General features: G+C 35.6%; 2 protein-coding genes across 12 annotated transcripts in view; one reads left to right on the top strand and one right to left on the bottom strand.

The window, feature by feature from the left end:
- On the top strand, positions 1-6,985 carry Efcab10 (EF-hand calcium binding domain 10). Of its 2 annotated transcripts, XM_015488366.2 has the most exons (4): positions 86-285; positions 5,046-5,210; positions 5,325-5,412; positions 6,908-6,985. In XM_015488366.2, the coding sequence occupies exons 1-4, from the start codon at positions 177-179 to the stop codon at positions 6,945-6,947; spliced, it is 402 nt and encodes a 133-aa protein (XP_015343852.1). In that variant the 5' UTR covers positions 86-176; the 3' UTR covers positions 6,948-6,985. The 2 variants fall into 2 exon arrangements, with proteins under 2 accessions (XP_048642104.1, XP_015343852.1); XM_048786147.1 differs by lacking the exon at positions 5,046-5,210 and having other exon boundaries at positions 1-285.
- The window catches only part of Rint1 (RAD50 interactor 1), a 27,010-nt gene continuing 10,013 nt past the window's right edge, over positions 6,729-23,725 (bottom strand). For all 10 annotated transcript variants that reach the window (XM_015488363.2, XM_048786140.1, XM_015488364.2 and 7 more), the window contains 10 exons: positions 23,535-23,684; positions 22,803-22,959; positions 20,578-20,688; positions 20,232-20,457; positions 19,065-19,202; positions 17,477-17,676; positions 10,220-10,434; positions 8,442-8,622; positions 7,771-7,889; positions 6,729-7,291 (listed from right to left, as the gene is read on the bottom strand). In XM_015488363.2, the coding sequence (XP_015343849.1) occupies positions 7,099-7,291; positions 7,771-7,889; positions 8,442-8,622; positions 10,220-10,434; positions 17,477-17,676; positions 19,065-19,202; positions 20,232-20,457; positions 20,578-20,688; positions 22,803-22,959; positions 23,535-23,684 (1,690 nt within the window). In that variant the 3' untranslated portion in view covers positions 6,729-7,098. The remainder of the gene's footprint in view (positions 7,292-7,770; positions 7,890-8,441; positions 8,623-10,219; positions 10,435-17,476; positions 17,677-19,064; positions 19,203-20,231; positions 20,458-20,577; positions 20,689-22,802; positions 22,960-23,534; positions 23,685-23,725) is intronic.

Genomic DNA, 23,725 nt, shown 5'->3' on the forward strand with positions numbered 1-23,725 from the left:
CACCACGCCTCCACCTCCGCCCGCCGCACACCGCACGCCCAGACCCCGCCCGGAACTGAGCACCACGCCCAGCTCGCAGCGTGGGGAGCGCGTCACGTGACCGCGCCGGGCGGAGGCAGGCGGAGTCGGAGGCCTGGACGCCGCCTGGTCGCTTAGCAACAGCCCCCGGCGTAGCGATGGAGGCTCCAGTTAGCAGGGAGCAGGAAGCCGGGTATTATTTGAAAAGCCACCGGATCCTGGATCTGCTGAACCACCTCACCAGCGTCCTCCTCTTTGTCAGGCCAGGTAAGGGTGCTGCCACCTAATAGCGTTCTGTGCTGCCCGCCTCCCCGCGGAGACGCGAGGGGGTCCCGTGCCGGCGCTTCGCTGCCTCCTCCTTCCCTCTCCTTTCCTCCCTCCACGCTCTCTAGGCCACCGAGTCCTGCTGTTGCCCATTAACTCTGTGGTCTTCAGTAAACACGTGCAGCTGGGGCGACCCCTAGGTGCCAGCCGCTAACCTAGTGCGGCGAGTTAGGCTAGGGGAGCGGTCGTTGGGAAGAGAGGCTTCTCGCTCCACCTCTGCGTACTCCGTGGCATAAGACAAGACTCTGAACTGGTTTCTTGCTCTGAAAAGTGGGCACGATAGTAGAACCGATCTCGTGGGGGAGATTCATATATAAAACAGCCTGTGCTTGGCAAAAACGGATGTTTCCATTGCTACCCCTGCTTGTGAAGAGTTTTTCATACAGTAAGTGCACTAAACAAATGATAGGGTGAGCTAGAAGGGTGTTCTTGGGGAGCAGCTTTTCCTGACATTTTTATACATCTATGCCCCTTAAAAAGTTTGAAACATTTCATAATTTTTGTGTAGTGTGTAATTAAGAAGTTTTGTTAAATCGGGTGTAGTGGCACATGCCTGTGATCCCAGCTACTTGAGAGTCTGAGGCAGGAGGATTCCAACTTTGAGGCCAGCCTGAGCAACTTAGACCCCCATCTCAAAATAAAAAATAAAAAGGGGATGTAGCTCAGTGGTAGATCGTCCGTGGGTTCAAACTATAGTACCCGGGGTGGGGGGAGGAGGGGGAAGTAAAAATGATCATATGTCTTCCCCAGGTTGCAAAACTTCCATGTGGAGTGTCCAAAATGCTAAAACTGTCCATTTCCTTAAATTCTACACATCCTAACACTGCCAAAACCACCCATCCAGTATGATCGTGTTAAGTATGATCAAATTCTTTCTAGTTGTTTTACAGCAGTAAAGCATTAAAAACAAACAAAAAAATATCACTGTAACAGATAAGGAAGTGAAAAGAAATAAAGACAAAGGAATGCCCTTAACTCTTTTTTTTTTTTTTTTTAAATGCTCTGAGGTTAAATTGATTTCAAACTGATTTTTAAAACGTGTTTTGGAAAAGTGACTATGTCTCTTGCTGGTGCTTGATGCTGTAACATTGAAAAGTATTCTGCTGTTCAATGCAGCAGTATGTCTGACTCCACAACTAGTACTCTTGATAGCAGTTCAGTGTTCCCAACACAAAGAAATGATAAATATCTCAGGTGGTAGATATGCCACTTACCCTGTTGTATACATGTATTGACATATCACACTGTACTCCATAAATGTGTATAATTACTGTGTCAAATAAGAATAAAAATATATCTTAAAAAAAGACAAGAGGAAACCAACAGATTTAAAAACATTATGTGAGCGAAGAGACAACTATGGTGTGGGAGAATTTATTTGCAAACTATACATCTGGTAAGAGATAATATAAAAATATACATAAGGAATTCAACACAATGGTAAAAAAACGGTGCAATTTTTAAAATGGGGAAAGGACTCAGGTTGATCCCCGGCACCACACAAAAAGGAAAGAAAGAAAAAAGCCAAAGGATGTAAAGACATTTCTCAAAAGAAAACATACAAATAAACAACAGGGTATATGAAAAAAAAATGCTCTCCATTACTAATCATCAGAGAAATGCAAATTAAAACCAATATCACCTCACAGTTGTTAGAATGGCTATTATTGAATAACAAGTGTTGTCAAGGATGTAGAGAAAAGGGAAATGTGTACACTGTTGGTGGAAATGCAGTTTGGTACGATCATAATGGAAAACAGTAAGGAGGAAGGATCTCAAAAAGTTAAAAAATAGATATATTATGTGATCCAGCAATCCCACTACTGAGTGTATATCCAAGAGAAATGAAACCAGTCTGTCAAAGAGATACCTACACTCCCTTGTTCACCACAGCATTATTAACAATAGCCAAGAAAAGGAAACAACTTTGTGTCCATTAACAGATAAGTAAAGAAAATGTGGTATATATTTACAATGGAATACTATTTGTCTTTTTTTTTTTAGTTGTTGATGAACTTTTATTTTATTCATGTATTTATATATGGTGCTGAATCGAACCAGTGCCTCACACGTGCTAGGCAAGTACACTACCACTGAGCCACAACCCCAAACCCTGCTATTCATCTTTAAAAAGCAGAAAATCCTGTCATTTGGATGAATATGAAAGCCAGTGTGTTAAGTAAAATAACCCAGGCATAGAAAGATAATAGCACAATATTCTATAATATGCTGAATTTAAGGGAAAAAAAATAACACAGAACACAGAAATAGAGCAAAATGGTGGATCCCAGAGACTAGGAGTTTAGGTATTGAGGAAATGTTGGTCCCAAAATTTCAGTTATAGGAGGAATAAGTTCAAAAGATATATTGTACATAATGGCAACTACAGTTAATAACAATATATTGTATCTGGGCTGGGGTTGTGGCTCAGTGATAGAGCACTTGCCTAGCATGTGTGAGGCACTTGGTTCGATTCTCAGCATCACATATAAACAAATAAATAAAGGTCCATCAATAACTAATAAAAATAATTTTTTAAAAATTGTGAAGAGAGTAATTTTAAGTGTATTTATCACCAAAAAAAACAAAGTGAAGTAGCACATGTTAAATATTTTCATTAAGCCATTCCATAATATGTGTATGTATCTATATACACACATCATGTTGTTTATTATAAATGTATCTAATTTTTACCTGTCAAAAATAAATTTAAGGGCTGAGATTATAGCTCAGTGGTAGAGCGCTTGCCTAGCACCTGTGAAGCACTGCGTTTGATCCTCAGAACCACATAAAAATAATAAAATAATGGGCTGGGGATATAGCTCAGTTGGTAGAGTGCTTGCCTCACGTGTACAAGCCCTGGATTCAATCCCCAGCACCACAAATGAATAAATAAAATAAAATAAAGGTATTGTGTCTATCTACAATTTAAAAGAAAAATTTTAAATAAATTTAAGGGGCTGCAGTTGTGGCTAAGTGGTAGAGCATTTGCCTAGCAGGTGTGAGGCAATGGGTTTGGTCCTTAGTGTCACATAAAAACAAATAAAGGTATTGTGTCCATCTACAACTAAAAAAAAAAATTACTTAAATAAATTTAAACATGAAAAGATTTAAGGGCTGGGGTTATGGCTCAGTGGTAGAGCCATAATTCAAAATAAATAAATAAATACATTTAAATAATCTATCACAATGTAGGGACCCTATTTGAATATTTCTTTTCTTTTTTTTTTTTTTTTTTTGGGTAGTGCTGGCAAATTTGGGGTTTTGTACTTTTGAGGCAAGCATTCTACTACTGAGCTATAATCCCAGCCCCTGGATACTGATTTTTAAAAAATTTTTAAAATTTATAGCATTTGTGAGACAACTGAAACTTGAATACCATCTGAGGATACTAAAAAGATTTTTTAAATGTGTGAATGGTATTGTGATAATATTGTGGTGATATGAAAAAGGAGTCCTTATCTTTTAGAGATGCATAATTCAAATAGCAATGAAACATGATTGCTATGATTTTCTTTGAAATAATAGGTAAAGAGGGGGAAGTAGGTGGGTAACAAGTAAAATAAGATTGGCTGCAAATTTTAACAGTTGAAGTTGGTGGTGAGTTCACTGTATTTTTCTACTTTTACAAACTCCTTTATTTTTAAATACACACACACACACACACACACACACATTTAGTTGTAGATGGACACAATACCTTTTAATTTATTTTTATGTGGTGCTGAGGATGGAACCCAGTGCCTCACACATGCTAGGCAAGCACTCTGCTACTGAGCTACAACCCTAGCCCAAACTCCTTTAATTCTTAACAATAAATAGCTCTTTTAAAAGAATTTTTAAGTAAACATAAGGGTAAAAGCTGGGATTGAAATTAAATGATGGTTAAAAAAAAAAAAAAGAAATTAAATGATGGTGCAGTAATAGGGTTTTACCAGCTGTTGCATCTTTACTTCTTTTTTTCTTAACTTCTGACCAGGGATAGAACCCAGGGTTGATCTATCACTAAGCTACATCCCCAGTCCTTTTTCTTTTTCTTTCTTTCTTTCTTTTTTTTTTTTTTTTGGGGGGGGGGACACAATCTTGCTAAGTTAATTGCCCACGTGGCCTGGAACTTGAGATCCTCCTGCCTCAGCCTCCTGAGTAGCTGGGATTATAGACTTGCATCACCACACCTGGCTACTTATGATTTTTTTGTCATGATTGTCATGATTGCCCTGGAAAGTAGATATCCTTTATTTTTCATTTCTAAAATTGCTTTAATGAAAGATAACTTATTTATTCAAAATGTTAGAAATAAATATTTTATGCTTCCTATCTGGGGAACTATATCTGAGTTTCTGCTTTTGTTACCTATATATCATCCCCTCTAGCCAACTTTTCTTACATCTTGCTGTTCCCACTCTTTTCGGTTTGCAATTCTTTAGGTAAGTTAGATTGACTGGGAGATTTTTTTTTTTAAATGCCCAGGTTCAGTTTCTAGACTTTTCTATTCAGTCATCTGAAGTAAAGCACTTATGTATGTGATTGTTTAATGTTTTATGTTTCCTGCTGGACTGTAAGTTTCATGAAAGCAAGGTCTGTATCCCCTGGTGTCTAGTACAATACCTTGAACAGGTGTTTAATAGTTTTTAAATGGCTGTTTCCTTTTGTGACATATTGAAATTTCATATCAGAAAAGAGTTGGGACTATTCTTTTGCAGAAAACCCAAGAGAATATTTAATCTCTGTGTTGGAATGTATGAGAATTGCTAAAGAAACAAATGTAGCTTTTCCTTACTTTATGGATAACTCTAACATCACGGCCATGTTTGAGATGCTGGACAATTCAGGCAAAGGCACCATATCATTTGTACAGTACAAAGAAGGTTAGTATTTTCTATAAATTGAAGGAATAATTTATGATCATTTCATAACTTTCTCTAGTTGAAAAGAATCCTCATTTTGCAAATTTTCATTTCTTCTCATTCTGATGTTTACAGCACTAAAAACCCTGGGTCTATGTGATGCAGATGAAGATTTAAAGGATGATGGACATATAATAAATCTGAATAGGTTCAAGGAGGAAGTGTAAGTCTATCTTTTAAATAATGATTTTAATAATGTAGCATGATTTTCAAGTATTTATTATTATAAATTCTGTTGCAAATGGGTTCCTCCCTTTTGAGAAAAACCTTTCATTTCCCTGAAACTTGCAGCAACTAGAAAGTGAGGACAGGTGCATGCCTATACTCCCAGCAACTTGGGAGTCTGAGGCAGGAGGATACCAAGTTCAAAGCCAGCCTCAGCAATTTATCGAGGCCTTGTCTAAAAAAATTTAAAAAGGGCTTGGATATGGCTCAGTGGTTAAGTGCCCCTGGGTTCAATCCCTGGTACAAAAAAAAAAAAAAGAAAAAGAAAAGAAAGAAGGAAGGAAGGACAGGCAAGGAATGTTCCCTTCTGGGAAATGCTGGAGTTAGGATGTTCCAGAGGCAATTTCATTCTTTCCTCAAGGAAACCTCAGCAATTCTCAAAGGATGACAGAAACCTAGTCTGCTAAAACTAACAGAAGAGCTTTGAGCTCAACACACTAGTTGAAAAGTTTCTGTACACAGTAATAGAATTTATCTCAAAACTTACTTATTGCAAAGTAAATGTTTATCAATAGTGTAATACACATTAGCCTGACAGTTTTAGATTTGAGATATTATAACCAGTGTTGAAAGTACTAAATGCTCTGTCAGGAAAACTATTGTAATAAAATTTGATATTTGTAGAAAGGTTCTAGTTAATTAAGCTCAATTTGTTTGCAAGTTTTACTCTGAGGATTTACTGATCAAGAAACCATTATTCAGGGCTGGAGTTGTGGCTTAGTGGTAGAGCACTTGCCTGGCATGTGTGAGGCCCAGGGTTCAATCCTCAGTACCACATATAAATAAATAAATAAAATAAAAGATCCAATGGCAACTAAAAAAATATTTTAAAAAAAGAGAAAGAAACCACTATTTAGTATAGCCCAAAGCCAAGGAAAAGTCAGAAGAAAAAAGAAAGTGCAATATTTTTGTCACACCAGTGACAAAAATATTAAACAAAAATGTTTAATTACATCTTCTACCATAGGGGAAAGACTGAGGCAGCATGCTCTAGCCTAAAATGTTTCATCCAGAGAGAAAAAGTTTCCACTGTCACAAAGAATGGAACTAAATATTTTATTTATTTATTTTGTGGCTAGGGAATGAACCTACAGTCTTTCACTTGCTCCAAGAGTATTTTAAATGGAAAGATAGTTACAGAACATGAAGAATAATCCTAGCTAATTCACCATCTCATAATTTGTTTTCTCATGGAAATATACTGAATTCACAAACTGGGTACAGGAACCTCAATGATAAACATGCATTCTTAAGTGACTTTAAAAAAATTTATTGGCCATGTTTGATTATCCACAAAAGTTTCCTTTAGCACAGGAAGTTGAAAGTTATAATTTCTTTGCTTTTGTATTTTATTCAACATATATATTCAGCATTTATATTTGTAAATGGAATTATTCTGAGTTTCCACAGTTTTCTGTTTTTGGTTTTCTTAGGAACAAGAGGACTCGGGAAATATGGTCATCATTTTGGTAATACCATGAATTCAAGATAATAAATGATTCAGTAAAGTTGTCATTTGTCCAGTTTCACTAATTCAGAACATCTTCATAACTTTAAATCCAACTGCCTTCCTTTTTGTTTAAAAAAAAAAAAAAAAAACCCACAACTTTTTCTGAAAGATGGATTATTTTCCAGTGTTAGGCCAGTTTGTCCTCAAATTAAGTAGAATTTCAACATCTTGTTGAGCCAGTTTGTAAATTCCAACTTCATTTAAAGCTGCTGTGGCAGTAAGCTGCCCTGAAGCTGATTGCAGTACATCTTTCAGAAGTAATGCAGAACCAATGTTCAAATTCAAAACAATACAGGCTTCTTTTACACTGTTTGCGGGGGNAACACATCTGTAATTGCTTACATTTACTGAATATAGCAGAAACCACAGTTGCTTTCATTTTCTATTTATTCTCCCAGGAATAAGCAACTGAGAACATTAAACCAAATGTTTAGGAAACAAAGTCCAACTGGATAATTTAAATCTACTTCTGGTCAATTTTATGAGGTCATGGGTCATATCTCATAAATGATTTTGCTTTTCCTATTGTGCTCTGAACATACAGTAGCTATACAATCAATGTTTTAAGATTTTAATTGATCTCCTAAGTAGAACAAAATATATTCCATGCATGTATAATTTTATCAAAATACTCTTGTCATGTATAACTAAAAAGTACCAATTAAAAAAAAGATTTTAATTTCTTATTCCACCAAACATCAACAGAGTTCTTAAAATTGCTAAAAGCAAATCAACCTTCTCTAATAATTTGATACATCAATATTAATTGTTAAATATTAAGCTTACTGTTTAAAATAATTTTCTGGTCTTTTGCAATAATGAGAAAACAAAGGGAAAAGGTTCCGAGTCATATCAAACTGCAACTGGGCTGCTCCTCCTTCATTGAAGTGATTAGCAAGAATTATCTGAAACAAAGAATAATTCATGTTAACAGCTGCCTTTAATTATCATAGCCCCCCCAAAATTTCTACTCTTACTTCTTTTTAAAAAATTTTTATTTATATAAGCATTACAGTTCATATTACACATATTGAGCACAAATTTTTCTTTCTTTTTTTTAAAATATAACAGCGGAATGCATTACAATTCTTATTACATATATAGAGCACAACTTTTCATATCTCTGATTATGGTATATTCACACCAATACGTGTCTTCATACATATACTTTGGATAATAATGTCCATCACATTCCACCATCATTTCTAACCCCATGCTCCCTCCTTTCCCCTCCCACCCCTCTACCCTATCTAGGGTTCATCTATTCCTCCCATGCTCCCCCTCCCTACTCCACTATGAATCGGCTTCCTTATATCAGAGAAAACATTCGCCATTTTGTTTTTTGGGATTGGCTAACTTCACTTAGCATTATCTTCTCTAACTCCATCCGTTTACCTGAAAATGCCATGATTTTATTCTCTTTGTGTATATATGCCACATTTTCTTTTTGTACTTACTTCTTGATATATGTATACATCCAGCTTTTCCACAAGCATTTGCCAGAAAATTTTAAATAAGGAGAAACAAAGCTGCTGTTCCAGTTGAAGTAAACGGTCTCGTAATGTAAGCAATAATGGGCAGGCTGAACTGGATAGGGACATTACTGCCTGTTCTGATTGAGATGGCAAGGATAACCATCTGTTAAAAATAAATAAATAAAATAAAACAAAACACAACTTACATTTTTACCCTAAAAATTTTTTATCACTTTTTTTGTGGGGCTAGTACTGGAGATTTAGCCCAGGGGTGCTTTACTACTGAACTATACCCCTGGCCCTTTTTTATTTTGAGACAGTCTTAATAAGTTGTATTGTGAGGCTGACCTTGAACTTAGATCCTCTTATCTCAGCCTCTTGAGTAACTAGGATTACAGGTGGGCACCACCATATCTGGCTTATCATTGTATTTTTAAATCTTTAACAAATTATGTTATATTTGGAGACCTGTACTGCCTGGGGAATTTTGGATGAGAAAACAGGTACAATATTAAAAGTTCTCTCAGAAAGCAAATGTACCTATGTTTATATTTTAGCTGTCAATGAAATACCTTTATTTAATATCATGATGATACATACACTTTAAATCCCAAAATTTTAATATTTGACTTATTGATATAAAAGTTTTAAAAAAATTAAACTGGGTATGGTGACACACATCTGCAAGCCAAGCTACTCCTGAGACTGAGACAAAAGGATTACAAGTTCCAGGCTGTCCTGGGCAACTTAGTGGATCCTGTCTCAAGATAAAAAGGGGTGGAAATGTAGCTCAGTGGTACAGTACTTGCTTAGCATATGCAAGGCCCTGGATTTAATTCAAGTACTGAGAGAAAAAAATTAAAATGTATGTTTTTAAGGTTTGGGGTTGTGGCTCAGCAGTACAGCACTCACCTCGGATGTGTGAGACCCTGGGTTCGATCCTCAGCACCACATAAAAATAAATAAACAAAATAAAGATATTATGCCCATGTATAACTAAAAAAAAAATTTTAAAAATGTATTTTTAAAAAAAATATATTTTGTTTTAGTTGTAGTTGGACATAATACCTTTATTTTATTTTTATGTGGTGCTGAGGATCGAACCCAGCGCCCCGCGCATGCTAGGCGAGCGCTCTACCGCTGAGTAAAAAAACCTCAGCCCCTAAAATGTATATTTAGTATTTGAGGCATCAGCTACTTTTATGCTCTAGTTTTCAGCAAAAAACAACAGTGATGAATAACACTTCCAATCTGATTGAGGTCCTCTGTGTGGCAGGGACTGTGGTATGTCAAATACATATTGCTTGTTCTTAAGCAGCTCATGTTCTGGTGGAGGTCACAGATGCCCTCAGGGAATTATGGTAATGGAATAAATTGTACAATGCAAAGATGCACAGGTTGCTGTAGGAGCACCTTACTTTGAAACAAACAAGTGACAGGCTGGGCTGTTTGACCCTAGCTCTCTGTATTTACAATAGCTGAGGACTAAATTATAGTAGCATAAGTTTATTCTGATTAAAAATGTCCAAGAATATATTTTAGAAAGATTTATATCAAAAACAGTTAAAGTTTGGGCCTAGTATGCACAAGGCCCTGCATTTGATCCCCAACATTACAAAAACAACAACAAAAAACTAAAGTTTTGAGTACAACAGGCCAAACCCTGTTTCTATCTAGACACTTTGGAAATTTGACTGCATGTACCATCTTTCAACTTTTACTAAACTGGCATAAAGAGTTAACTTATACAAAGTACCTACCTTTCTTTCTTATAAAATTTTGCAGCATCTTTAACTTCTCTAAAAACATGGTCTACTTGACGGGTCAACATATCATGCTTTAAACGCTCTAAGAGGTTAATCATGTCGTCAAAGACAGAACTCTCCATAGAGGCTAGTTGTCCCAGCTGCAATTTACTGAGGGTATTATTCTCTGCAAAAACCTCTAGGGCTGCCTGCTGAAGTTGTAGAAAGAACTGAAACAAAAAACACATTAACACATTTATTAATACACTTCAACATCTTGAAATAAAATTTATATATCATACAATTCACCCATCTCAAGTGTATATAGTTCAATTGTTGTAGTAAATTTAGAATTGTGCATCCATTACAATTTTAGGACATTGTCATTAACATCTTAGTACCCCCAAACTCTCATTCTTAGCCTTTATCCCCCAATTCTCTCCCTACTCCCTTCAACCCTAGGCAACCACTAATCTACTTTTTGTATTGATTTGCCTACCCTAAGTATTTTAATGTGTGTTTTTTGTGATTGTCTTCCTTTATTTAGTATAATGCTTTGAAGTTTTGTAATATTATAACATTAGTATGGTATGTATGTTAATGTATGAACATACTGAATTTTATTTATGCACTCATTAGCCAATAAACATTTGGATTATTCCCACTCTTTATTATGAATAACGCTTCTTTGAACAATTGTGCACAAAGTTTTATGCAGACATGTGTTTTCATTTCTCTTGGTATAAAACTATAGGAGTGGAATTGCCAGATCAAATGGTATTTCTACATTTACTGTTGAAAGAATTGCCAGGCTGTTTCCTACAGCAACTGCTAGGTGCTTAACCACTGAGCCACATTCTGGGCCCTTTTTTGTATTTTATTTAGAGACAGAATCTCACTGAGTTGCTAAGTGCCTCACTAAGTTGCTAAGGCTGGCTTTGAACTCAGTCCTCCTACCTCAGCCTCCCAAGCTGCTGGGATTACAGGCATGCTCCAGAATGCCTGGCTAGTCATTTTCTTTCTTTCTTTCTTTATTTGTAGTTGTAGATGGACAGACTGCCTTTATTTTACTTGTTTATTTTTATGCGATACTAAGGATCAAACCTAATGCCTCACACATGCTAAGCGAGCACTCTGCCACTGAACTATAGCCCCAGCCCTAGTCATTTTTACTTGTGGTATTTTGCATTTTCCTGATGGCAAACATGCCCGTTTATTCATTTTTCTTGATATAGACTGAGAGTTGTAGGGAACTTGGAATACATGAAATTTAAGAGAGTTAAAATGTCATTTTTACAGGTGAAATTAACATTATCCTTTTTCCTCTTCAGGGGAAAAAAATGCTGTGGCTAATTAGCAAAAGATTAAAAAGAATTTAAATATCCACTGACTGAGGACTGGTTAGTGTTCTTCATACAATGGAATGATATATAGCTTATAGTTAAAAAGAATTAGACAATTCTTTTATGTTCTGAAATGGAATAATCACCGTGTCTTGTTAAATGGAAAAAGCAAATCAGAAGAGTTTTGTGGTATGTTATCATTCATATACACACACTCTTGTTTTTTTGTTGTACTGAGGATTAAACCCTGGGGCACTCTATCACTGAGCTATGTCCCTAACCCTTTTTATTTTAAGACAGGGTCTCAATAAGTTGCCAAGGCTGTCTTTGAACTTGCAATACTCTTGCCTAAGCCTCCAGAGCCACAGAGATTACCTGTGCCACCACACCCACCCTCCACACTGTGTTTTTATGAATAGCTTTGGTAGGCTACACAGAAATTGATAAAACTGGAGAGGGTCAGTATTACCACCTATTTTCACTATAAGCCATCTTGTGGCTTTTGAATTTTGTATTACATACATGGATTACATAGTCAAATTTTTTTCTCTTTTGCTCCTTTCTACAGTAATCACGTACTTAACTAAACAGAAAAAAATGTCACTAATAATAAGCATTTAATAATAAGATTAGCACTGGGCACAATGGTACACACCTATAATCCCACCATCTCAGGAGACTGAGGCAGGAGGACTGCAAGTTCAAAACCAGCCCCAGCAACTTATCGAGGCCCTAAGCAACTCAATGAAACCCTATCTCAACATAAAATATTAAAAAGGGCTGAGGATGTGGCTCAGTGGCTTAAGCACTCTTAGGTTCAATCCCTGATACCAGGGGGGAAAAAAAAAGAGTAAGATTAACCATGAAGATCTGAAATTTCTTTCCTCAAAAATACAACTACAGAATACTCAGTATTCCATTTTTCCAAGGTTATTTTTTCAAATAAAACTCTAAACGGTATTAAACAATAAATATGTCATAATGAACCATGTTAAAGGCATCAAATATTTGGTTACCCTTGAAATGTTGCCTTAAGAATTTTTGGTTCCTTTGTTTTAAAGTTCTTAAAATGAGCCAGGAGTGGTGGCACACACCTGTAATCCCAGCTTCTTGGGAGACTGAGGAGGGAGGATCACAAGTTCAAGGAGAGTCTGGGCAACTTTGTGAACCCTGTCTCAAAATAAAAAAAATAAAAAAGGCTAGGGATATATAGCTCACTGGTAGAACCCCCTTGGAATCAATACCCAATACCAAAACTAAAAATGGCTAGGGATTTAACTTAGTGGTAAAGTACCCCTAGGATCAGTCCCCAGTACTGCAAAAAAGTTATTGAAATGAAACTCATGAAAAATTAATAGCCGGGCATGAGGCACACACCTGTAATCCCAGTGGCTCAGGAGGCTGAAGCAGGAATATCTCAAATTCAAAGCCAGCCTCAGCAAAAGTGAGATGCTAAGCAATTCAGTGAGACCCTGTCTCTAAATAAAATACAAAATAGGGCTGGGGATATGGCTCAGTGGTCGAGTGCCCCTAAATTCAATCTCTGGTACCCCCCACCAAAAAAAGAAAAATTAATAAAATTCAAGACGGGTGAGGTCGTGCATATCTGAAATCCCAGCTACTCAGGGACCTGAGGCGGAGGATCCCAAGTTTGAGGACAGCCTTGGCAACTTAGCAAAGACCCTATCTCAAAAAATAAAAGGGATAGAGATGTAACTAAATGATAAGGTGCTCCCAAATTCAATCCATAGTAATGCAAATAGAATAATAAACTAAAAGCCATTTAGAGTTCCCCCAAAGACTTCATGAATGATAACCAAACTACATAAATAGGAAAATCAGGCTAGGAGTACAACTCAGTGGTAAAGTGCTTGCCTAGCATGTGCATAGGTTCTGGGTTCAATTCCCAGCACTGGGGGGAAAAATCTGATGATCAATTTTCCTAAACATTTACTACTAAAATTTACTACTACTCAACATGAACATAGAATATTACTCAGTCTCTTTCAGTCTCATATTCATTTATATGGTAATGTGTCATGGCTACTTTTACCTGACCAGCATCTTTTCCTTTTCTTTTGATAACAGTACCAGTACCCCTGATTTCCTTTGGGGAAATCACCTCTTCTACTCTGATGTTCTACTTCGAGACAACTAAACTCAGGTGGCATTATCCCTACTCTTTGTTGCCAAAGATGGTAATATCATGTCCTGGCCACACCAATGTTTCAGGGTTGGACCAGTAAGAGGTTAACTTGGTAAATCTGCTGAAACTATCAGGGGAAACACAGTCTTTTGAGATTAGGGATGGAACATGTGAGCCTGGAGCCACCTAGAGCCACCTAGAGCCACATGTCCAGAGCCTACCTGAGAATGAAACCAGAAATGAACTTTAGAATTCCTAAGTAATGAAAACCAAGCCAGGCAAGGTGTCACACAAATTCCTTATCCCACTCTATCCCATGACTTAGGCCAGTTCAAATCGAGTTTCTGTCACTTGTAAGTAAAAATTTCCTAATTCTGAATGCCTGGATATTTCAGGCTTGGCATAATCTGCCAGCAGTTATCAATAAAGAATATGCAATGAATGGAAATTGAAGTCCGTTCTTTTTTTCTTTTTTCTAGTTATGTAATTATGTAAAAAAGAGCTTTAATGATTTTTTATTTAAAGCATTCACAGACTGAAGGACATTTTGATATTAAGACAGAATTAGCATCGTAAAAACCATGGTGAGACCTAGTTAATTCGACATAAGATTTTAAGTTTTCTAAGGGTAAGGAAAATGGCTAATTTGTCTTTGTTAACAGTCCCTGGCACCAAGTAAATTAGTTAATGATGTTCCACAAATAATTTCATTGAAGCTAAAAATCTATCCCTGAATGAGTCTCTTATTAGATCATCTGGCATAAGAATCAAGAATGACAATTTGTTTCATACTATTGAAAAAGCTTTAGCAGCAAATGGAGCAGTGTAGGGGCTGGAAGAATACTCACTTAAATTAGAAACACGACACACAAAAGTGCAAAACGAATGAATGTATGCTGATTAGTTGACTTTAGAAATGCACTGATCATTATACTCTATAATCACTTTAAAAATATTTTATTTTCCTCGCTCAGCAGAATGACATTATGCACATAGATTTCTGTTAACATTTTTATATAAAACAATTTGAAATGATTACTAAGTCCCAGAGTTCAATTAAGAATAAACTACCGCCAGGCATGGTGACACACACCTGTAAATCTAACAGTTTGGGAGGGTAAAACAGGAGAATCCCAAGTTCAAGGTTAGCCTCGTAAACTTAGTGAGATCTTATCTAAAAAAATAAAAAGGATGTAGCTCTCTGACTGTGATCATATTATCAATGTTTTATCTTGTTTATATCTGTTATTGGTAAATTCATTTTTGGTTTATTTGGCTTATTACTGTTTTATTTTGGCTTATTACCTGTTTTTAAGAAAAAGACTTTGTTTTTTCTTTCATGGTAAATAGGAACAGTGAAGAAAGTTTTCTTCTAACAGTACACTATAATTTTTTGTTTTATGGAAAACAAAATACACTACATAATGCATTAATCACTATAATTTTTTGCCTCAAATTCATAATTTAAAATACATTCTTATTTCTATACTTCCTCCCTAATCCAGACACTAAATATTTTTTAAATGTCCGTGTTTAAATATGCTTCTTTTCTGCTTTTTTCTTACTAAATTAAAATTGGATAATATACAGATTTTAAATTAATTCACCTTGTCCATCTTTGTAACACACTTAAAAATTATGTTTTTTGGGCTGGGGATATAGCTCAGTTGGTAGAGTGCTTGCCTTGCATGCACACCATGCTGGATTCAATCCCCAGCACCACAAAAAAAAAAAAAAAAATTATGTTTTTCCCCAGCTAGTCAATCTTTCTAATTATATACTTCATAATTTTTAAATTCCCACTTTACCTATCACATATTAAGAGTAATATTTTAAGTTTATAGGTAAAATTATAGTTGTTTTATTGTTTACTTTCCTATTTTTGTTTTACGACATACGTTTATAATGAATGTATCTTCATATTCATTAACCTGTTTATGCAGCATAGTTTTTTTACTGTTTAATGTATATTTCACCATCTGTGGTCATCCTAGTTCTCTAAAAATGTTTTGTGTCATGAACTTACTTTATGAAACACATAGGTGTTTCAGATGATCTCAGAACAGTGGTTCCCATGCAAGTGTACCTTGTCCAAGAAGGAAGTCTGGGAAGCCCTCTGAGATTACTATAATACTGTATCTAAAATAATTAAAGGAATTAATTTGTCTATATCAAGACTATAAAGGCTAATTAGGTTTCTTCACTTCTGGTTAGAAGCACATTTGGAAAATCAGGTTACCAAAAGCCCTGTTAGCCAGTATATTCCTTGGGTTATTTTAATATTTATCTCTTAGAGATAAATACTAAAATATTTACCATGAAATATGATATCTGAGGCCTGCTTCAAAATAATTAAATGGTGTTGGGGGTTGTGAAGAAGTTGAAATGAAACAGAAGTAGGGTAAGAAGCTGGGTGGCACATGGGGTTATTTTCCTGTTTGTTTAAAAATAGTTATTTGAGGTGCTAAGGATCAAATCCAGAGTCTTATATATTCTACGTAAGCATTCTACTAGGTAAGCATTCTACAACAAAGCCACATCCCAGCCATTAATAATTTTTTAAATATCTTTTTATTTATTTATTTATTTTTGTTGTGATTATTGATTTTGGTGATGCTGGGGATTGAACCCAGGGCCTGGTGCATGCAAGGCAAGCACTCTACCAACTGAGCTATTATCCCTAGCCTTTATTTATTTATTTTTATGTGGTGCTGAGGATCTAACCCAGGGCTTCATACATACAAGGCAAACGCTCTACCATTGAGCTATAACCCCAGCCCCATAAATAATTTTTTAAGTCTGAAAGAATTAAAATTTTAAAAATGTTTCTATTTTAATGATTCTTCATAATTTGTCATGTTTTGAAGACATTCAAGTATCAAATGTTACTCTTTTATTTTCCTTCAAGTCCTGGATTGATTGATTGATTGATTTGATGGTGTCAGGAATTGAACCCAGAGTTCAGAGATTCATGCAAGCAAGACAAGCACTCTGCCACTAACTAACTATACCTATAGACCAGAGTCCTGGATTTTATTTATTTTTTAAAAAATATTTTTGTCAGGGCTGGGATGTGGCTCAAGTGGTAGCGCACTCACCTAGCATGCGTGAGGCACTGGGTTCGATTCTCAGCACCACATAAAAATAAAATAAAGATATTGTGTCCACCTAAAACTAAAAAAAAATAAATAAATATTTTATATATATATAGTAGTTGTAGATGGACACAATACCTTTATTTTATTTGTTTATTGTATATGGTGCCAGGAATCCAACCCAGTGCCTCACCCATGCTAGGCAAGTGCTCTACCACTGAGCCACAACCCAGCCCTTTTATTGATTTTTGACATCATTATTTAATAACAATTTTTCCATGGTGGCAATTACCATATATGAATATTTTCTGAGGACAAAGAAAAATGAAAAGAGGTTCATTCTATGAGCAACTATTTCATGAAAGATTTTTTTTTTTCAATTTTTTGTTTGTTTTTTGTTTTTGGTGGCACTGGGGATTGAACGCAAGGTCTCATGCATGGTAGGCAAGCATTCTACCACTAAGTCATATCTATTTCAGTCTTCCAACGGTTAAGTTCATTAAAATATCAGGATTATTTATCTATTTGGGATTTGACTGAGAAAAAAGTATATTTTAATCATATCTCTGAAGTTTGGCATCATTGTGATTGTGTCTAACATGTTACTTACAATAGATTCAACATTTCAAAAGGTCAAAATAGTTCAAACCACTAATATATTTCTTAATATAAAAGTGTTTTAACTCACAACATTGTCAGCCCAGTCTGCTAGTACTGTTGAGATGTAGTTCACAGCATTAAGAATTGCACAGTATCGAAAGCCAAGGGAGGCTCTAGTCTCTTCTTTCATCACCTGAGTTAATCGTATCCTAAAATCATCTACTAAATCCTTCTGTAACTCCAGGAACTGCAGCTTTCGGGAAGCTGTGGGGAGATTTTTATACCTGTCTGTGGAGAGAGTTAGTAAGACATGAAAGGTTTTGGTACCATCCATAATATAGGCTTTTGCTACTTTGCCAAAAGTCAATTTATCATTTATGTATGGATCTATCTTTTTCTAAATGCTCTAAGAATACAGGTTTCACAGGTATACATATTTATCAAGAATCACTGAACAGTAAACTGGGCAATGCACTTTACATTTTCATATAGTACACTTCACTGTATATAAATCATGCCTTGATTTTTTAAAAACCCATAAGAAAAATCACATTAAAAAATGCCACTGAGGGGCTGGAGTTGTGGCTCAGCAGTAAAGCACTTGTGTAACATGGGTGAGGCACCATATAAAAATAAGTAATAAAATTAATTAACGACAGTGTATGCAATTATAACTAAAAATTAAATATTTTTAAAAAAAAATGCCGCTGAGCATGGTGGCACACACCTGTAATCCAGCTACTTGGGAGGCTAGTGGAGGAGGAGTTCAGGGCTAATCTGGGCAACTTAGTGAGATCCTATCTCAAAAAAATAAAAAGGGTTGAGGGCTGGGTATGGTGACACACACAGAAGCCTAGCAAACACACAGCTCTGGAGGCTGAAGCAGGAGGATCATAAGTTCAAAGCCAGCCTCAGCAACTTAGCATGGCCTAAGCAACTCAGTGAGACCCTGTCTCTAAATAAAATTTTTTTAAAAAAAGGGCTCAGATGTGGCTCAGTAGTTAAGCACCCTTGAGTTCAATGCCTAATACCAAAAAAGAAGGGGGGAGGGGGGCAGGGAATGTAGCTCAGTAGTAGAGCATCCCTGGGTTCAATCCCCAGTACCATAAAAAAAAAAAAAAAAAAAAAAAAAAAAAAAAAAAAAAAAAAAANGGGTTCGATCCTCAGCACGACATAAAAATAAGCAAATAAAGGCATTCTGTCTATCTACAACTCCAAAAAAAATTAAAAAGAAAAAAAAATTTACAGTGGCACATGCCTATGGTCTCCCATCTACTCAGGAGTGGCACCACTTAAGCTAGGAGTTCAAGGGTAGTCCAGAAAAACAGTGAGACTCTATCTCTTGAAAAAAATTAATTTAATTTAGGTCAATTGCCATTACTGAAGGCATTTGAAAGCTAAATGGCAAGACAGTTCAGGTAATAAAATTAAATTCTTATTTAATTGTTTAAATAAAACAATTCAAGAATTTTTCCCTTAGGTATACCAATGTTTAAGTACTAACTTAAATTATTAAAAATCCAAAAGTCCAAATATTTGTTAGATATCAACTAAAATATAAACTGAATTATAATAACCACTGTATAATATTAATATTTTTGAGCTACTAGAAAAAGTATCATGTGAAAAGTCAATACTTTTAAAACAAAGCCCTATCATGAAACATTTATACTTACCAGTTATAACCAAGAGTAGAGTCATAAAAGTTTCTGCACAGTCTGGAACTTTCATTTCATCTACATCAGTGATATCCTTATATTGGGATACCCAGGCAGCTTCTGATGAAAGCATTGAGTCCATTTTTTGAAGAGCAACTGATATGAAGAAAAAAAGGATTATGTCAATTAAGTAATTATAGTCATTCCTTATTTTTTCAACCTATATTTTTTTTAGGAATTTGGGACTCTTCTATACAATAAACCCTAGTTATAATATATTTAAAATACTCTATTTTCAAATCTTCAAAATAGTTACACTGCTAAGGCATGGTGGTGTACACCTATAATCCCAGCAGCTCAAGAGGATGAGGCAAGAGGATCTCAAGTTCAAAGCCAGCCTCAGCAACTTAGCAACTTCACAAGACTCTCTCTAAATAAAATATAAAAAGGGCTGGGGGGTTAGGGCTTAGAGGTAGAGCCCTCACCTAGCATGCGTGAGGCACTGGGTTCGATCTTCAGCACCACATAAAAATAAAGGTATTGTGTCAACTTAAAACTAAAACATAAAAAAAGGTTTGGGGATCTGGCTCTGTGGTTAAGCACCCCTGGGTTGACTCCCAGGCACCAAAAGAAAAAAAAATACTTACAATGACTACATCCAAAAAGATTCTACCAAGAACAAAAATACTATGTGGTAAATCTATAAAATAGCTATACGCTCTACCAGTTTGCCTGTTCCACTCTAGAAGCATGTAAAGTGTAATTCAAAAATAAAGTTTCATGGGAAGAAAAGAAAATAAGATTATCTCTGAAAGCAACTTGGTAAACTCTGACCAGGAAAATTTTTGATGACTATAGTTCCTACCCAGGATTAGAGGTGGAAAACACCAAAATTTATATAACAAAAGGTATCTAAATGGGAATAGGAAAGACAGTAGAGTGAATCTGACATAACTTTCCTATGCTCATATATGGATACACAACCACTGAAATTCCACATCATGTACAACCACAAGAATGGGATCCCAATCAAACAAGTTATACTCTATGTATGTATGTCAAAATATACTCTATTGTCATGTATATCTAAAAAGAACAAATTTTTTAAAGTGGAAAAACAAAACAAACAAACAACAAAAAAAAAAAAAACAGGCATCTCTGTCCTATGGCCACATGAGCACTTACATTTTCTCTCCACAGTCAACCATCTCTGAAAACAGGTTTCCTCTGATAGAATATGCATACAATTAGCAAAAGTGCTAGGATAGTAGTGAACATTGTGTAGCTCCCTTTCAAACAATAGCACCTCATCCACCAAATGACAGAAGAGATTGTCATCATAGAGCAGACAAGGAATATCTGAAGCTAACTTCTCAAGAACCAGCATCATGAGACCCCGAGAAAATTCAAGCTAAAAGAAATACACATGAAAAAAAAAAAAAAAAGAAACACACATGAGGTAAGTAGATAACGAGGTATTCAAGTACAGGTACAACTTTAAAACTGAAACACTTAGGACTGAGTCTCTTACCCTGGCATTTACTGCAGAGCCCGCATTGTCTAATATTGGCTGAATCTTCTCATCCAGAAATTGAGTATGGTTTCCAATCCACATAAGTACCTGAGCCAAGTACCATTCCGGCTAAGGAAGAAGGTAAAATAATTTAAATTTTTCATTTATTCCGAGTAGACAATCATAAATAAATATATATTTAATTGTAAACACACAACACTTTTAAAAAATTAGTTGAAAATTTCTATGTAGAAGAAAATAATTTCTACTCTGAACTTCAAACTCATGAAAAGCTTAATCACCAAATATTTCTCAATATTCTCCCAACAAATTCCAATAATGTGGTGTAAGCCAATAAACCCATAAATTTAAAATGCCAGAGGGGGTAAGGATATAAAGTATTTGCCTAGGATGTGCCAAGCCCTGGGCTTAATCCCTAGCACCATGGGGGGAAAAAAAACTATATATATTTAAAACTTAGCACTTTAGTAACAGATAAAATGAACTGATGGCCTTTAAATTGCTTTTTTAAAAATTTTTAAACATCATTTTCTTCTTCTTTTTCTTTTCAAATAATAGATTAAGGAAAAAATTGAAAAAAAATTGGCTTAAAACAGGTATAATTATAGAAAGGAATAAGAGCATTTTAAATTTTCCTTAGAGATGATCTCTGCAAGCATTCCAAGTTTTGTTGAACAAAGATCCAAAAATATTTACTGAATGGTAAACCTCTCTTGTGTGCTAGATGTTGGGAATACAAAAATGAATAAGGGCAGTATCTAATCTCAAAGGTTGCACAGGTTAGGCTTGGTGGCAGAGTGCTAAGTCCACTGGAATCACACTTTCAAAAGCAGCCGACCAACTCACAAGTTTCTTACATCAACTTATTACTGCCTCTCTACAACTTTAGGTTCATTGCTTTGTCTTATTATTTAGTACTAAGTGATTCTGCCCTTCCTTCTACCCCATTCAACAAAGGAGACCCATAAAGTGAAGCCACTATGCTCCTTCCTGTGCAAACACATAAACATAATTACCTATTCCTGGATTCCTTTTTAAATGTAGTAGGGATTGAACTAGGTGATATTCTACCACTAAGCTACATTCCCAGCACTCTTATTCTTATTTTGAGACAGGATCTTGCTAAATTGCCAGGCTCAAACTTGGGATTCTCCTGCTTTAGCCTCCTAAGTAGCTGGGATAACAGGCATGTACCACACCATGCCTAGTGATTCCTTTAAAATTCTATGAATTTGATAAGTTCATTTATATGATATGTACATTATATGATATGTGATTTGGCATTAGTAAAATTTAAAATACTTACTGAACCCCTAACTTTATGTGCTACATTAATTGGTAGCAAAACTCAATAGATAAGGTAGTAAATAACTCCTTTTTCCTTTTTGGTACTGGGGATTAAACCCAGCAATGCTTTAACCATATCCCCAGCCCCTTTTCCTTTTTATTTTGAGACAGGGTCTTGTTAAATTACGGAAGTTGCCCTCAAACTTGCAATGCTAGGCTGGGGATATAGCTCAGTTGGTAGAGTGCTTTGTCTCGCATGCACAAGGTCCTGGATTCAATCCCCAGCACCACCAAAAACAAAAACAAAAAAAAGGTTGCAGTCTCCTGCCTGTACCCTACAAGTCACTGGGATTACAGGCATAAACCACCATGCCCAGCCCTCCTAGTAATTTCTAAGATTATAATTTGACTTATTTCTCAAGCCAAATTAAAGAAACATCTCAACAATATGCCTAGTATACACCAGTAAGGTCCCTCAATTAAAATATTGGAGATAATGTCCTCAAAACTGTTTACGTTTATTCCCATAATCTCTTTGCACAGCTATAAAGCATTTTAGCATAAGTACCTATATTCAAAACTAATGCTCTACTATTTTGGGGAATTCACTTTTTCTTTCAATATATTTATAAATCCAAAGGAGCAATTTGTACAATGAAACACAGTGGATCCAACTGTAAAAACCGTCACAGCAAATGCTACAGCACCCATAGCAACCCTAGAAACTGGTCACATGACATGCCAATGAGTTAACTGACACCTGCAACATATCTACTTCCAAGTCCCCTATTATAAATGGCAGTGACAAAACATGAATTTACCTCTTTAGAAGAAAAACAGAAAAGTGAATAGAGGTAAATTTTAAGTTGGTAAAAGCAGAAATATTTAACATTTGCTATTACTAAAAACCAAAGGTAAGAGTTGGCAAAGCACACCTTGCTTATAACATTAGTCTGTCGGTTGCCTCTGAAGTGATACCTGAACCTCTTCTGAAGGGGAGTCAGCATAATCTGGATGGGAAGGATGACAGAAGGGGAAGGTGGAAGAGAATATTTTTCTGGGAGTTCTTTTGGCTCAGTAAGTAATTCATCTCTGACATAGTGAAGTCAAGGAAAAAGAATAAAATATACATACAGACACACACACACATATATATGCACATATACACTCACACACAATATATGTATACACACAATTTCCCAACAAATGTACCAATACTAAGTAAAAATTATGATACAAATAGTAAGTCTAACTTTACATTATATACAAGTTTAGAAAAAAAAAACTGCACAACATTTTTATTAGAATTAATCTGTAAATCTTTTCTAAAATAAAAATATTAGGAAATTCAACTTATCATTTGATTAGATTAATATTTTGTTACTAAGGTTTCCTCCCAATTATTCATTCATTCTATTATATGTGATGCAAATATGATGCAAACTTGGGTCAGTCCCTGTCTCAGAACTCTTCCTTGCAATACTCTGGCCCACACAAAGTTCACTTTGCAAAAGAAAAATCCACCACTCAATGGCCATTGATACATCAAGTCCAACCCAGGACTCCCATTTGGTTCTTGACCACTTTCAAAAAGTTTTACTCTGTAGCCACAAATCCACTCTATAAAGAAGAAATTTTAGTTAAGTTTTCCACTTTGACAAAGATACGAGGTTTGCAGTTTCAATAACTGACAAAACAATGTCTCCAGGTTACTGTATATCTCAGGGGCACTGGTGGGTCGGTTTAAGCCAACAGTTTGAGATTGAGGGGGCACAATGAATGGCCAACGAATCTGTGCTAAAACTTCCTCAAAATCGCTGAAACAGAAAACAAACACACATTTCAGTACAAGGTTATC

This window comes from Marmota marmota, unplaced genomic scaffold (genome assembly GCF_001458135.2).
Source record: "Marmota marmota marmota unplaced genomic scaffold, marMar, whole genome shotgun sequence".
NCBI lineage: Eukaryota > Metazoa > Chordata > Mammalia > Rodentia > Sciuridae > Marmota > Marmota marmota.

Bases quoted from the DNA above. Each gene is read 5' to 3' on its own strand.
- Efcab10 (XM_015488366.2), top strand. From the start codon at position 177: ATGGAGGCTCCAGTTAGCAGGGAGCAGGAAGCCGGGTATTATTTGAAA. The intron at 286-5,045 runs GTAAGGGTGCTG...ATTCTTTTGCAG, and splicing joins CCTCCTCTTTGTCAGGCCAG to AAAACCCAAGAGAATATTTA. The intron at 5,211-5,324 runs GTTAGTATTTTC...TGATGTTTACAG, and splicing joins ATTTGTACAGTACAAAGAAG to CACTAAAAACCCTGGGTCTA.